Below are 15,151 nucleotides of genomic sequence, written 5' to 3' on the forward strand. Positions count from 1 at the left end.
CCTGGATGCTGCTCATGCTATCCTCGGCCAGGCGTGTTGGACCAGGTCGAGAAAGATTTGTTCCACCCCGGGCATAAAGGCCCCCTGCTTTGCAACAGCGGGCCAATGTAATCAACAGGGCGGCGTCTGGGACGGCCTAACACCAAGATAGTTGCATATTTTCGGATTACTTGTGCGCAGGATGTTTTGATAATGGAGCGGAACAACCTTGTCCTGCTGGCATCAAGTTTCGTGTATCATGCAGACATATTTTCACAATAACAGCCACGCATCACGTCAATGCGATAGCGATAGCCAGTAGAGGGAAGACACCTGTGGACAGAAACACGACGTTTGATTCATGCCAGCACGAACTGTTAACAGTGCGTATCCTGACCACGCAATCATTTTGAAGTTACGTTTAAATGTCCATGTTTCAGTCAGACGTTTTATCGTCATGATGACGGTGTGACATAATTGTGCGATTACGTTTATGTTTGTAAAAAGTTATCTTACAAGGGAAAATTATCAGAATAATCATCAATGGCTATTGCATTGTTGCAAAACTTTTCATACGTTTTCAGCATGCGCTAGGAAAGCGTAGACACCCCTTAGAATAAACATTACGGCTACTGACCACACAAGTGGCGGTATATTATTTAGACGCTGTGAAGCCTTCGATATATTGCACAACTGCCACCGGGCTTACATCGCACCTGCCTTCAGATAGAGTGGAAGCTATGAATGAGTACACCGAAATCAAACATTTTCTAAGAACGGTTTTTTCGAGAACAGCTTACACCGTATAGTCACACGAACGCGCAGAATCGCGCGATATTTTACATGCAAATATCTACAGACGAAAGCAAGGATAAGTGAAGAATCATATCAAATATTAAGTTTTGGGCTCATTTCGTTGACTGGCAACTGCATGTCGAACGCATTGGCCGGTACACTTATTGGAATGGAGAACGCCAGTTTTCACTAAATCGTGCTCCAGTCAGGTCAACAATTTGTAGATGTTACCCAATGATGTTTCGTTGCATATCAAAGAATTTCCGCTTCCAGCTGATCGAAAAACTGTTCTCTTTTACCTATTACAGGCGTGCGTCAAACGCATTGTGTTCCATTTGTTCCAGTTGCCCACTTGTCCAGTTTCAGTTGTCCCGTTTATCAACCGATTTCGAAGCCACCGACGTAGATCGGTACCCAGAGAGCTTATTGTCGATAGATCATGACGACGTTATGCAAAGAACGACAACGAAAAGCCCACACTACAACAAAATAAAGCCAATACCGGGCGCACGTCTTACTTTCACGCAATGCTATCTAACGTGAAGTCAAGCGCTTCATATCTTCTCTGATGTCAGTTTAAATGCGATAAATGCGATAAATGACGTGTTTTTACATCCGGGGTAGCCCCATTGGAAAGAAGCCCTGGCTCTGAACAGTGTGATCCGTCTCACGACACCCGGACAGTGGCAGATCACATTTGATGAGCACAGACTAGGCGAACGACATACGGAACAAATGTAGCACACGTGGTGTTCACTAGTAGCGCGGAGTTGTTTCAAACTGCATCGATGCAACACATGTGTTCAGGTCTAGTTTTTAGTGACTGACCATCGACTCGACAGTTCTTGGCGCAACCACATCTTTGCTGGTGAGTACAATTTAGGGGGTGAGGTTTCCGATTAAATAGACCTTCCATGTCATAAAAACACAGATGTTTCGCGTTTTTTAGAGTGTGGTCACCGAGCACAGTTTGAACTGCTTGGTTTTTTGCGTCTGGTAAATGATCATTACACTTGGCTCATAAACGAGAAGTCGACAAAAAAGGACCAGAATGCAAAACGTCGAACGGAAAAAGCGCACGAAAACATTCGAAAGACTAAAAAACGACAATGATAATATCAGAGCCACCATAAAGTCGAAGGACTCAAAGCCAAAATGGATAGAACTTGGCAGGGGTGGGCATTAAATCGGAAAAAAATCGAACGACAAAAAGTCGAGTGAAATAAAAGTCCTCAGGGGGAAGGGAAAGTCAAGAGCAGGCCGAACAAACTGATGTCTGATTGTCCTTCCGCTTTTACTAGCTCTCCGAACGGAGAGGCCCTAAAGACTCATTTTGATCTACTGTTTCTAGTTCGGTTCACCGCGGGCAATACATCACGGTCGCAAAATAGATAGAGCTAACATCAGCCAACATCTACCGAGCAATAAAACATGCATCCCACTTCCATTCTGAGAAGACAATCTAACTAAAGCAATTAGCTAACACAATACGTTCATCGGGCCTTTCCGTTCGATTGGCTTGGCAATATGAACGAACAATGAAAGGTCAGGTTGTCCGGGTCGGAACTTGAACCTTTCCCATGCCCCGCAGGCGGCCGCACGCGTCCCGCCTGCCAGGTGGGTGTAGAGGTCAAGTGCACAATTTCACTATGCGCCGGATGACATGTGTGTCGTGTACCCGTGTTAGATATCCTCCTACATCGGTGAGACAAATGCTGTGGTACGAACAAGGTATAATGACCATCTGCGACACGCGAAAAACTACGCTTTTTGGAGCTTTACTGCATGATCATATTAAGAAAAACAACACCCCGTTGAGTCCATATCGATGGAAAAACTCATCCTCAAAATCTTGCACGCTCGCAAAGATGTAGCTGTGCATAAAAGTTGCCAAATCAATTGCCATGCGTCACAACAAACCAAAACTGAGCGCATGTGCTCGCTGGGGCTTTTTTTAAACCACTCCAACTTATCTAGTGTCCCCTTTTGTGCTCTCTTCGTCCCACATGTTGTTGACATTGTGTAAGTTCATCACATGCGATCTGTGTGCACGTGAAGTTGGCGAACTATTCAGCGATTCATTCAGCGACGAATGCCGCTTTCTCTGAAAACGCTTCATATGCTCTTCTTTGACGCGAAAATATCGAAAAGACGCTTATTTTGTAACATCATGTGATATTTAAGGTCAAAAGCAAAGTCGAAGGACGGGGAACACCACATCACCAAAAAATTACAGACGAATTTAGATTCACACGCATGAGAACATTCATAAACGCCGGAACTAGCATCGGTCAAAAAGTCCTGACGTTTTGAGGTCACCCTTCAAGGTCAAACTCAGGCTCCAAGGACGGAAACTCCACATAATCAATAATTACCGGCCGATTTCAGCTCTTTAAGTATCAAAGTATTCACTATCGCAAGAACTAGTGTCCAGCAAAAAGTTCTGACCGCTCGGTCACATTGCAGCGTCAATTCAGGCTCAATGGACAGGAAACTTCTTATCACCAAAATTTTGCGACCGTTTCAAATTTGCAAGCACCAGTATATTCTATGCGCACGAAGTAGCGCTTGTCAAAGAGTCCTGACTTTTAATGTCATTATTTAAGGTCAAACTCGGGCTCAACAGACGGGCAAAGGTGACACTGAGATCATCGCTATAGAATCCGCATAAAATTCTGAGTAATTTTCTGAGTTCTATCAATGTAGAAAGAGTCCACTGAACCATTATATAATGAATGTGGAAAAAAGATCCGTGGAAGCCCAGTTGGCGCTGAACGGCCGCGGCGTCACTCCACCTGGGCGTCAGCTGACGCTCAAAGTCTACGCCCAGCAGCCATCAGAGGCGCCCCCGGACCGATCCGTCCCGGGGGCCGAGGCTCAAGGCCACTGACTGCCCACCCGGGGGACAGGACATACACGACCTACGCAACCTGCAGCTTGACACGGCCATCGTGTCATCGCCATGGGATGAAAAGCGTCCGGTGATAAGCGACCGTGGGCGCCGAACCATACGCCGGATCACCGCGTCACCGCCACCGGACCGAAAAGCGTCCGATGCCACGCGACCATGGGTGTTGGGGGGGGGGGGGGGGGCGTCACAGCGTCCCCTGCAGCTCGGCACGGCCAACGCGTCGCCACTGCCGGACGGCACAGCATCCGCTGCAGCTCGGCACAGCCACCGCGTCGTGCCGCGCACCGGACGGAATAACGTCCAAAGTCACGTGACCGCGAGCTCAGGAGCCGGACGTCGCCGCGTAAGCGGCAGCCCGGCAGGGCAACTGTGACACGCACGCCTGGCGAACAATTACACCTGCCACCACGTCGACCTTGAGGGAAGGACAGGGCCTACGGCGTTTCATCAGCAACGGCCCCCTGTCCTTACCTAATCGTCGCCGGCCACTTTTTGGTAGTATAAAATGCTTAGTTTTGAGGATTTTGGGAGTCACTCTTTCGCCGGGACCGGCGAAGACTGGACGGTGCTCCTGAGGACACGACCGCTACAAACATGGTAGAACTTAGCATTTCACCTCGGACTAGGCGGAATAAAATGCTATTATTGAAGGGAGTCAGTAATTGTTATGAGTGAGCGTAAGTGTGAGTGCCCCTGTTTAGGTGTTGGTTTATCCTTGAGCGTCGTGAGCGCTACGTTTTGCTCTTTCTGGCCGGCGTGGTACGCCACCATTTCTTTTTAGCAGTCTTTGTTAAATGAAAATACACGAGTAGTCGTGTACCAACGCTTCAACCAGAAAACCGACTGAGTGTCGAACCACCCACAGCGTATAACTCAGGGACTAAAAAGAGGGCAACGGAGCGGTATAGACGACGGTCAATGGACAACGAACGGATAACGGAGCGCTGCAGGAAGCAATTCCAACATGGGGAGCGATGGTTGATTTTTCATGCAGTCACTTAACGCATGATTTCTTTAGTTAACTGACCTTAAAATTCAGTCAGAACTCATTCAGGGTGACTTCTTGCTTCTATTCCAATTAAACAAGCAACAACAAAAAACATCAAGCATAAGCATGCCCTCATCAACACGCGTCCGGGCGGCCAATTGGATACTCTGCCCAGGTGGGTGTGGGGGGGGGGGGGGGTCAGTTTACACCCTGAGACTTCAGGAACTAAGAACTAGACGCCAGATTCACAGGGTGTGTTGGCCTGTGCGTGAACTTACTTGGCTCGAAGTCTGAGGTTTCCAGGTCATGGCCTTCGGGTCAAATAAGGCCAAACAAGGTCAAACTCCAGGTTGGTGATCAAAGTGCTCCCATTACCTAGACACCTGTTTTACGCAAATGTTCAACATGCTCATGTAAGGTCAGTGACCTAGTTTAACTTCAAAGGTCACGGCGATCAAAACCATAAAAGACTGCTTTGAGTTTTGCAGTTAAATAAGCGCAATGATTAAGATAGGCAGGATGTTCCTAAAACAAAATGTTGACCTGGGTCATTTAGGTCAGTGACCTATTCTGACCTCAAAAAGTCCTTGAAAGATTGATAATGCGGCTCCCATTATCAATAAATTCGAAATGAGCACTAGAAACCACCCCACACAGTAAGCCCTAGAGTAATAAAACAGGTTGGTTTTGAACTTGGTCTGACCTTCATACATGACCCTACGTCAGTTGAACGATTCCCTAAGGAATTGACTTTGCTGAATCCATGGCCTGACGATAACCTGCCGTAGGTCAGCGACCTTATAAGGTGCATCTAATTTTTTGATACCGGACGATCCGCCATTGAATTTTGAACTGGTGAAAAAATTTGCTGCGGCTACGCCGTGTCGTCCGGAAACCATTCCGGAAAATCTTCTGGGGGTCAAAATTGACCCCTTCTCGAGCGCACGCGTGTTAACAAATGAACCATGCATAGCGATTTTTTTAGGGAGCCTCTTCACTATAAGGGGACCTCTTGTCGACCCTGTGCCCCCCACCCCCCCACCCCTTGTCAAGGCTCTGGCATGTCGCCCGCACCAACACCATACGTCGCCACGTGTGAACTCACTGCCTTATACCTATGCGCTGCCTCCTTTTTCTAGATTCGGGGACAGTGCTGTCATCTATCCTTGTCAGGATCGGAATGAAAACTGGCCCAGACGCCGCAAACCTGCATCATAGTTGTCTCGGAACCATACACTGCGATACGAAGAGCGTTAGTGAAGGCACAGACCCGGCTCTGCTCTAGGGCATTGGACGCGGCGTTGCCAGACATTGCGGGGAGACCCCAAGGTCCTATGGGAGATTTGGCGTGTCGGATAAGGTGATTTAAGTCTTGATCTGCCTTGATTATATATTTGGAACACTTATCGCACCGCTGTAGGGTACGTGCCACCAAATGTACCTGGTTTTAAGAGTGCCCGGCGCATGGTGTCAGTTCTGTGTGGTTCTGTGTTCCTGTATGGGCCTCTAATACAGGGCTGTTTTTAATTCTTTTGTAGGTTCATGGCCACTGCAAAAATGCCATGCACTACACCAAATGCCAGCTCTGATGATTGGCTCGATTTGGCTTTACGCCTATATTAGGTTCACATTTGTTGTGGTTAATTATGTATATATATATATATATATATATATATATACATATATTGAACTTGAATTATGAGCAAAGCTCTAATCAGGCCAATTTGTACCATATTTTCCAATTATGTTTGCTTGGAAAATGTTTTAGAATCATTTTGCCTGGCAAGTGCTATTCAAGACTCAAAACTCCCTTAAATATTAACTTATTTTGTGCAAATATTGGTGTTGACAATGTGCCAAATGTGAATTTGCCCTGATCTGTGGTGAGCATGCACTTAAATTGCTGTGATTTCACTGCTATGAGAGGTATGCTGAGCACAGCATAATTTTTAGACAATGGGGCAGAGTGAATGGTATGGCTTTGAGGATAAAGGTGATGTGTAACTCAACTGGTGCGCAAAACAAATCCGTACTCCATACTAGACACCTGAGTCCCTGGCACTGACACTGACATTGTTGTGGTGCAAGTTGTGATGCATGATATGTATGTTGTGATGCATGCTGCAGAACCTGCAGCATGTTGGTGTCTAATAGAGTTCATCCTAAAGTTAGCTGAATTAAATGATTATTTTTGGTTGGAAGATATTTTCTGACATACTTTTACTGAAACTTAGATTAGAGCATTCTTATTCCTGGACAGATTGGTTCCTTGCCCTGGATTATTGTCAACTTGGTGGCAAGCGATAGCATGCACACACATGGGCAATAGTGTGTTGCATAGTTAAATGAAATTGCAACTGCAATGTTGCCATGCACGGCATGTGTGGTGTAACATGTATTTTTGAGCTTGGCCAGTCTAGGTTTGTCCATGATCATCATCTGTACAAAGCTTGCCTCACTCAGGTGTACTTTGTCATTACTGAGTAGCAGAAATGGAAATATGCCATATGCAGTTATGCAAGTACACAATTAGAATGCTATGTTTGAGGAGTTAGCAAAAAGCTTCCTTGCTATCAAAGTCCAAAATTTGCTGTGATTTTTGCAAATTCAATGTACTCCACTTTGTTGTACCTCAGGCAGTTTATAAAACAAATTTGCACTTATGTGCAATATGATGCTATGCAGTATGATATGATGCTTGCTTCAGCATCTCTAAATGTAGAACCTTGCCCTTAAGATAACTTGTCCCCCCCCCCCCTCAACTGAGAGGGCCATGTCCCAGTTGCCATGAAGTTAGTTACCCATGCACTGATGATGCTCCCAAATCATGCAAGTCAAGAGTTTTTGTGACACCTCTTTTAACCAGACTGCACATTTTGGGCACCATAAGGCTCCATCCATGGAGCCTGTGGTTCTGTTGGTATTGCCAGTGCAAAACCTATGCCTCATTTCCTCACAACGCAACATATAAAAACTGGAGCAATGTGGATAGACACATATGCATAGTTTGGGAGTTTCCAAATGGAACTGTGTCTAGAAGATGATCAGCAGCCTGCACTGGCAATGCAGTTTTATCTCCATGCAACTCTTGAAATATTCCAAAGGTTTTCAGGTGAATATACTGGTCAGAATTATACAAAAGATATATTTTTGCTTGAAAGATGAGACAATACATAATGGACTGTTTTAACTGTGGAGCCTAATTGCCAGTCTGGTGGTAAAGCATTGGTTTTTTGTGCTGATATGACTGATACTGACCATCAGACATTTGTAGACATACCCAGTTTAGGCTTTCATAGAAAGGTGTTGTAAACATCTATCATTGCCCCTTTTATGCTATTGTTTTCTGCCTGTATATGCATGAATTTGAATTAATTGCATAGTCATTCTATGTCTTAACAAAGTGGTTTAGTTTGGCTTCAGTCAGAAGTCTAGGTTGAAGCTGAAGCTAGGTGTAGGTCACTGCTGAAGTAAACTACTAAAATGAACCAGAACTTTATTTAACAAAATGCCAAAAAACTTGCATGTGCACAGAGGCTGGCCATAAGTTAAGTTTGGCATTACCAAAGTGCATTTTTAATCTTATGTGTCTGCTTCTTTCAGGAATATTGCCAGAACAGGATGGAAGCTGTTCCTGTTGAGAAGGACCATGTGAGTTTGTTTTTTAAGACACACCAGTTTAAGGTGCTCATTAATTTTTACACATGACACATCAGTTAAAATGTAATAGCTGTGGCGAGATTATCCAAGACCTCATTCATTAGACCTAGCTGATTTCCACTCATTTTCTCACAACAATGAGTTTCAGCTATTTTATTTACTCCTAAATAACTGAGATCATTTTGCAGTAACATCAGAAAGGAAGCCCAGCATGACCCAAGCTGTATATTTTTTTGTCACAGTGACACCAGGTTACTAACTCCCCTCCTGCTTTTGTTGGTATTCCACCTACATCTTCAACTCTGCTGTCTTCATCTGCTTACCAGCACCAAAAACCACCCTCATTTGTCTCCAGGTGAAGGAGCCTGCAGCAGCTGAGGGCGACAGCGCGGAACCGCCGCCGGCGCCCATGACGGCCGCGGAGCCGGCGGAAGGCGGCGACCTCAGCTCGAGCGTCCAGGGGTCGGACGTCACGGAGCCGCCCAGTGCCGCGGCCAAGCCCGACGTGCGCCAGGCGCGCGGCTTTCTGGAGCCGGACGAGGCCGTGCGCCAGTCGGTCGGCTTCGCGGAGCCGGCGGAGGAGGCCCCGGCGGCGGCGGAGTCGGAGCCGGAGCCCGACGCGCGGCCGGGCGACGACGCGCCGGCGGAGGCGGGCCTGCCGGCGGCCGAGGGCGGCGCCGCCGCCTGCACCGAGCAGCTGGAGATGCTAGGGATGCTGCTGGCCAGCCCGTGTCCGAGCTCGTCGATCGCGCAGGCGCCCGACCACCTGCAGCTGCCGCTGCCGCGTGACGGCTTCATGTGCGACCAGTGCGGAGACCGGTGAGCGAGACCGACGGCGGCGGCGGCGCGGGCCTCGCGTGGGGAAGCGAGCTGCTATAGCTGGGCCGTGGACTTTGGGAGCGAGATGGGAAGCTGCCGGAAGTCGCAGCTTGCCGGCAGTGATGCCTAGCAGAAATCTCATACGACCTCGGTAGTCACCACCGCTTTATTTTTCACAAGCAAGTGGTTTGGGATCGTATGCAACTACCCGTCATTGCAATGCGATGCCTTTGTATACACTGCCGGCAAGCTATTATTTCAGCTCATTCCTCTCTATCAGTCGTCACACTGGGCATGCAACATACACCCGACGTGGCCAACCGTACAGCGCAGGGATCGTATGCAACTACGCGTCATTGCAATGCGATGCCTTTGTATACACTGCCTGCAAACTATCCTTTCAGCTCACTCCTCACTATCAGTCGTCACACTGGGCGTGCAACGTACACCCGACGTGGCCAACCGTACAGCGCAGGGATCGTATGCAACTAGTGCGTCATTGCAATGCGATGCCTTTGTATACACTGCCGGCAAACTATCCTTTCAGCTCACTCCTCACTATCAATCGTCACACTGGGCATGCAACGTACACCCGACGTGGCCAGCCGTACAGCACGTGTGTCTGCGCTTGTTTCAGATTCGTGCTGCCGTCGAGCCTGGAGCAGCACCACGGGCGACGCTCGCTGCGCGTCACACTCAGCTGTCCGGAGTGCCGCCAGCCGGTGGTGTTCGCCAACAAGTGCCAGCTGCTCGGTAGGTGCCAGCAGCGCTCCAAGGTGTATACAGTTGGTGTCGGCATTGTTCCAAAAGGTATCCAGGTCCAGTACGGGAGGTAAACATGAATTCATGCCAGCAGAGTTCTGGCCCTTGAGCGACCTCCGCACGCACAGTTCGGCTAAGTCGAACTGTGCGTTTGTTGCCCTTTGCCCTTTGTCGAACTGTTGCCCCTTGAGCCCGAGCCCTGACATGTGACCTACCCGGCGGATCTGCCAAGCCCAGAGCGCCCAGATCCTGGGCTGGCCAACCCCCTGGTCCTGTTACGCTGACCCACCGTCGCGCGGTCATCCCGCCGCAGCCCCTATGACACCTCACGAGCGTCAGCCGCGCCGTGTAGCGTCGCCTGCCGGGGCGGCGTGGCGACGTGTCGGCGCGCCGCTCATGCCCTGCCGCCCGGCCGCAGAGCACTTGGACTCGCACAAGATCGACCCGGTGTCGCTGGACCCGTCGCTGATTGACGCCGCCGCTCTGAGCTCGGCCGAGCTCGGCTGTCTGCCGGAGCCGGCGCGCACCGAGCCGCTACCGGCCAAGCCCGCCGCCACCGCCGGCGCCGCCGCCGCTGCAGCCAAGCAGAGCGTCAAGCCGCGGGTCAACAAGGTCAACAGGTAAGCGCGCCGGCGGGTCAGCGGCGCCGGGGCGAGCGGGGGGTGTTGCAAGTACCTCTAATTCGTGGAAATACGCCTTGCAGGACAATGCGGTTCGCTGATTGCGTGGCGGAAATGTTGGTAATATCTAGTGTGTGTATTCCTCGTGCCATCTCTGACAAGAGGGAAAAACACGCATGAGACTGGGTGACCTGTGAACACCATTTGAACACTTAACGCACAACGCATGCTGTTTTCCAACGCATAAGGGCATCAATAACGGCGACCGACGTTTGCGTATGATAAATATCGCGGTAAAGTCTTCACAATGTTACGCGAAGCGCACGTAACGGGGCTGCACGATCTGAAACCGCCTGTTTGTCTAATGAATTCAACTACACTGATGACAAATATGTATGGAATTCAACACCTATGGTGGCGAATGTATTGGCCGGACTTCGTAAGCGCTATTTGAATCCCTCTTTTGTGAAGAACGGGCAGAGGCGCTCTGATCACGCCGCTGTGTCCGCCGTCACCTCCCATATCACCCGAAGCCACCGTCGAGCCTCGCTCACCACCCAGGCGCGTGCCAGTGACATGTTACCAGCGTCTCGCGGTGACTGACGCCCGCGCGCGCCCCCGTGTGCCGCCAGGCCCGTACACGTCAGCTGCCCGATGTGCAACGTGCTGTGCTCGACGGTGACACTTTCGGAGCACCTGTGTCCGCCGCCGGAGCCGGAGGCGACGCCGCTGGCGGGGCCGCCGCCGCGCTGTCCCGACTGCGACCAGCCGTGTCCGAGTCAGTGCGCGCTGATGGCGCACCAGGGCCTGCACAAGCCCGACCTCTGGCCGTACCCGTACGTGTGCCCCGAGTGTGGCCTCAAGCTGCTCGGCACGCTGGACCAGTGCTTGCGTCACGTGGTGGCCGGCTGCCTGCACCTGACGCGCGATCTCAAGGCCTGCTGCGCCCTCTGCCGCATGGAGGTGGCCGACGCCAAGGCGCATATGCTGCAGGAGCACGTGCAGAAGCTGTACAAGTGCCGCCGGTGCCCGCTCGCCTTTGAGTCGACACACGGCTTCAATGGCCACCTGGTGGACAAGCACGGCGGCGTGGTTGTCGCCGGCGAGACGCCCTTCATGCTCATCCTCAAGTGCCCGTTCTGCGCGGCCACCTTCAACAACGCCAACGCGCTGCGCGACCACATGGGCTCGCGTAAGCACGGCGACCGCGCGCTGCAGCAGGTCAGCTTCGTGTTCCGCTGCCCGGAGTGTGACAGTGACTTCACGCGCAAGCAGGAGCTGGTCGGCCACCTGGCGGAGCTCCACCCCGCCTTCAAGCTGCTGAGCATGGTGGTGCCGCCGCGTCCGCCGCCGGCCGCGCCGGTCACGCCGCCGCCGCCGCCGCCGCCGCCGGGACGCATGCTGGGCCGGCCGCCCAAGTACCTGCGCCAGACGACGGGCGGCGAGCCGCCGGCGCCGCCGTCGCCGGTGGTGCGGCGCGTGCACGCGGGGTCGCCGCAGCCGTCGTCGCACGGCCGACTGGGCAAGAGCGTCACGCACACCTGTGCCGTCTGCAAGGAGGAATTCCGCCGTAAGCCCGAGTACACCGAGCATGGGCGGGTGCATCTGCGTGATGGCGTGCCTCTGTGCCTGCTGTGCAACACGCGCTTCGCCTCGAACGACATGCTGAAGAACCACCTGGCCGACCACGCGTCCGAGATTGGGCGCGATCGCTGCGGTCTCTGCTACGCCAAACTGGGCAGCCGCGATACGCTGCAGTTTCACCTGGAGGGCGAGCACGGGCTGCGGTGCTTCACGTGCGCACGCTGCGACCTGCAGTTCGACCGGCTGATCGACCTGAACCGACACAACTTCGCCAAGCACCGCGGCAGCCGCGGCGGTCGGCGCGCGGGGCGCGCCCGGCCTAGTCGCCGGACGCTGTCGAGGAGGAGGAGGACAACGAGGAAGAGCACGAGGAGGACGCTGACGACCTGCCGCCGGTCGGCGGCGGCGGCGACGGCGGCGGCGGTGGGCCGCGGCGACCGCGCCAGCTCGGCACGCTGGCGGACGTGACCAGTCTGTACCAGCTGGAGAGCGAGGGCTCGTCAGCCGGCAGCGACACCGAGCCGGCCGCCAGCGCGCCGAAGCGAGCGCGCGTGCAGCCACCGCCGGCCGCCGGTGCCGAGACGCTAGAGCAGATCGCCAGCTTCGTGGCGGGCGGCGGCCGCGGTGCCCAGTTCGAGGTCGAGGAGGAGCCGGAAGAGGGCGAAGAGGTGATCGAGCTAGAGATGAAGGAGGGCGAGATCACGCAGAAGCGGGAGGCGGTGGAGGAGGCGGCGCAGGTGACCGAGTATATCATGCCGGACCTGGACGGCTTCGGCGTGCCCGAGGCGCAGGATTGAGGGCCGTTCCGGCACGGCTGACCGCCGGCTGGGAAGCCGGGTCTCCCGGGGTGGGGGAGGGATGGAGGGCGGGGAAGGGAGGGACGTCGTCACAGAGCTAGCGCGGCTTGGATCTCCCACGGCCGTCGGTCGGAGGGTCTACTGTCGATGGCGTGAAGCCGATGGGACGGACGGCGCCGTGTATGGGCGCAGGGCTCCTCGCGGCGCGACGTGGTGCGGCCCGCGCCAGATGTGTCACAGACGTCGCGCGCGCGTGTGTGGCGCAACATGCGCCGTGCGGTGGTAGTGGTGGGCACCAGGTCGACCTTTTGGCGCAACTCCGGGCGTCCAGGCCAGGCCAGGCCAGGATTCACTCCTCCGTCGTCGTTTGGGGCCATTGACAGTCTCCCTTGTCGATCTCGCGCACATCATGAGCCTGATAAATCGGTACGGTATAACAGCGTGGCCACTCGCTGATGTAATTGTATTGTTTGCGTGCTGGCAGTGTTGCCATCATCACGTCCCTTCAATCATGTGCGATGCGCAGCCGAAGATTTTTTAAGTACCCCGTTTTCGGTACATTTTTTGTGCATGCTGGCATTGTTCTCGCGGGATTAAATGGATGACTGAATAAGTGTTGATGAATTCGTGTAGCATACGGTGTGTGTGCATGAAGACGCGTCTCGGCGCGGACCTTGATTCCGTGGTCGCTGAATTGACAAATGGAAAATCACACCCACACCAGTTCGGGACAATATTGTACAATACTGTATTGAATAAAATATTGGAACAATATTGTATTGTATATGCGCTGATACTGCCCCGTCGAATAACGCTCAAAATCGACTTAAGTTTCCATTTCTGTAAGTTCTTCAACCGATAACACATTTTTTCGTCGTCCCTCCCCGACAGCGTAAATGAATGGAACCGGGACATCCATTCCTGCGATATGCAAACACGAGGTTTCAACTGTAAATACTTGCATTCGCCTGCGAGGGGTGCCACCATGTGCACACGTCGCTGGAGCACTATTGACTGGCAACGTAAACGGCTCTCAGCTGGCGTCACCTGTTTTGTGTTCAACTCGCCCCTTTAAAGCGCATTGCTAACAGCAGACTGACTCCCGTGGCGCAACGGCAAGAACACGGCAGGCCGGAAACATGCTATAATTGCACACGGAATGTGCAACTGTGCATTTAGCAGCACTGGTATAGGGCCACGGGCTGCCAGAACAACACACTTGTCCCTGATTTCTGCTTTGCTCCGCCGACCCCAACAGTGTCAACGCCGACGGGCCGGCCGCTGTGGCGATCTGCGAAGCTGCGACGTCCAATTTGAAATACTTCTAGCCGTGCGTGGTGGGAGCGACCACGTGCCCACGATGCCCTTGTCGAAGCACTGTCGGCTGGCGGTGCAAATCGGTCATCAGTCTACGGCTATCACAAAAACCTGAAATCGCGCGCAAAGAGCGTGGCTGCGCGCGTTCGATCGCGCTGGTGTAGGGGTATTGTCATTCAGTACACCACCATTCTTCAATTGGATAATCTGCTTAATTTGATTGACCCTCCCCCTCCCCCTGATAGCATAGCTCTTAATATCGGCGGGCCTGCCGCAGCTGCGATTTGAAAAGTTACGGTGTCCCATTTAAATCAAACTCGTGTGCGCAGTGTGCGACCACGCACACGCGATGCCATTATGGAAGCATTATCGGCCGGTAACATTTGCCGTTTATCGGTCGTCATCGCCCTTTTTGTTCCACGCATTGCGAGCACTCCACGGAGCATTGCGAACTGTGGTTGGTCTGCCTGCAGCGCGATGGCCAGATGCGACGGCCGGAGGACACGATAAATACTTCGCCTCCACCGGCTATGTACCCGCCGTGCCTGGGCGGGCGCACCTGGTGCGCATGTGTGGCGTAGGATGAGCGCTCCAAGTTCGCCGGTGGTGTCCATGGTGGCACCTCCACCCAGCCGCGTTCCCCCCTCCCCCCCCAAGATCGGGTGCAGCAGACGCCTGGATAATGGAAGTGCCGCCATCTGACAATTCATCTCCTGACCTGACTTAGGCTCTCAGCCCGGGTTGCACACAAGCAGCTCGGAACTAAACCGCCGCCCGTGGGCGCGACCCAGAAGTGGCGCTACATGGTGTTCAGTGGGTGCATACAATGGAAGCCGGTGCGGGACACGCACGGTCGACGACGTCCCGTCGTGCATCGCGACGCACGTGGGACATACATGAGTAGAACGCACGCTTACTT

At 52.7% G+C, this 15,151-nt stretch overlaps 1 protein-coding gene across 1 annotated transcript; it reads left to right on the forward strand.

The window, feature by feature from the left end:
* The first annotated feature begins 8,994 nt into the window (after positions 1–8,994).
* On the forward strand, positions 8,995–12,915 carry LOC119110181 (zinc finger protein 532-like). Its single transcript, XM_037233917.1, has 6 exons — positions 8,995–9,152; positions 9,790–9,905; positions 10,333–10,534; positions 11,167–11,883; positions 12,064–12,413; positions 12,707–12,915. Exons 1-6 carry the CDS (start codon positions 9,037–9,039, stop codon positions 12,913–12,915), a joined length of 1,710 nt encoding a protein of 569 aa, XP_037089812.1. The 5' UTR covers positions 8,995–9,036.
* The last annotated feature ends 2,236 nt before the right edge of the window (positions 12,916–15,151 follow it).

This window comes from Pollicipes pollicipes, unplaced genomic scaffold, assembly GCF_011947565.3.
Source record: "Pollicipes pollicipes isolate AB1234 unplaced genomic scaffold, Ppol_2.1 Scaffold_7231;HRSCAF=8579_pilon_pilon_pilon, whole genome shotgun sequence".
Classification (NCBI taxonomy): domain Eukaryota; kingdom Metazoa; phylum Arthropoda; class Thecostraca; order Pollicipedomorpha; family Pollicipedidae; genus Pollicipes; species Pollicipes pollicipes.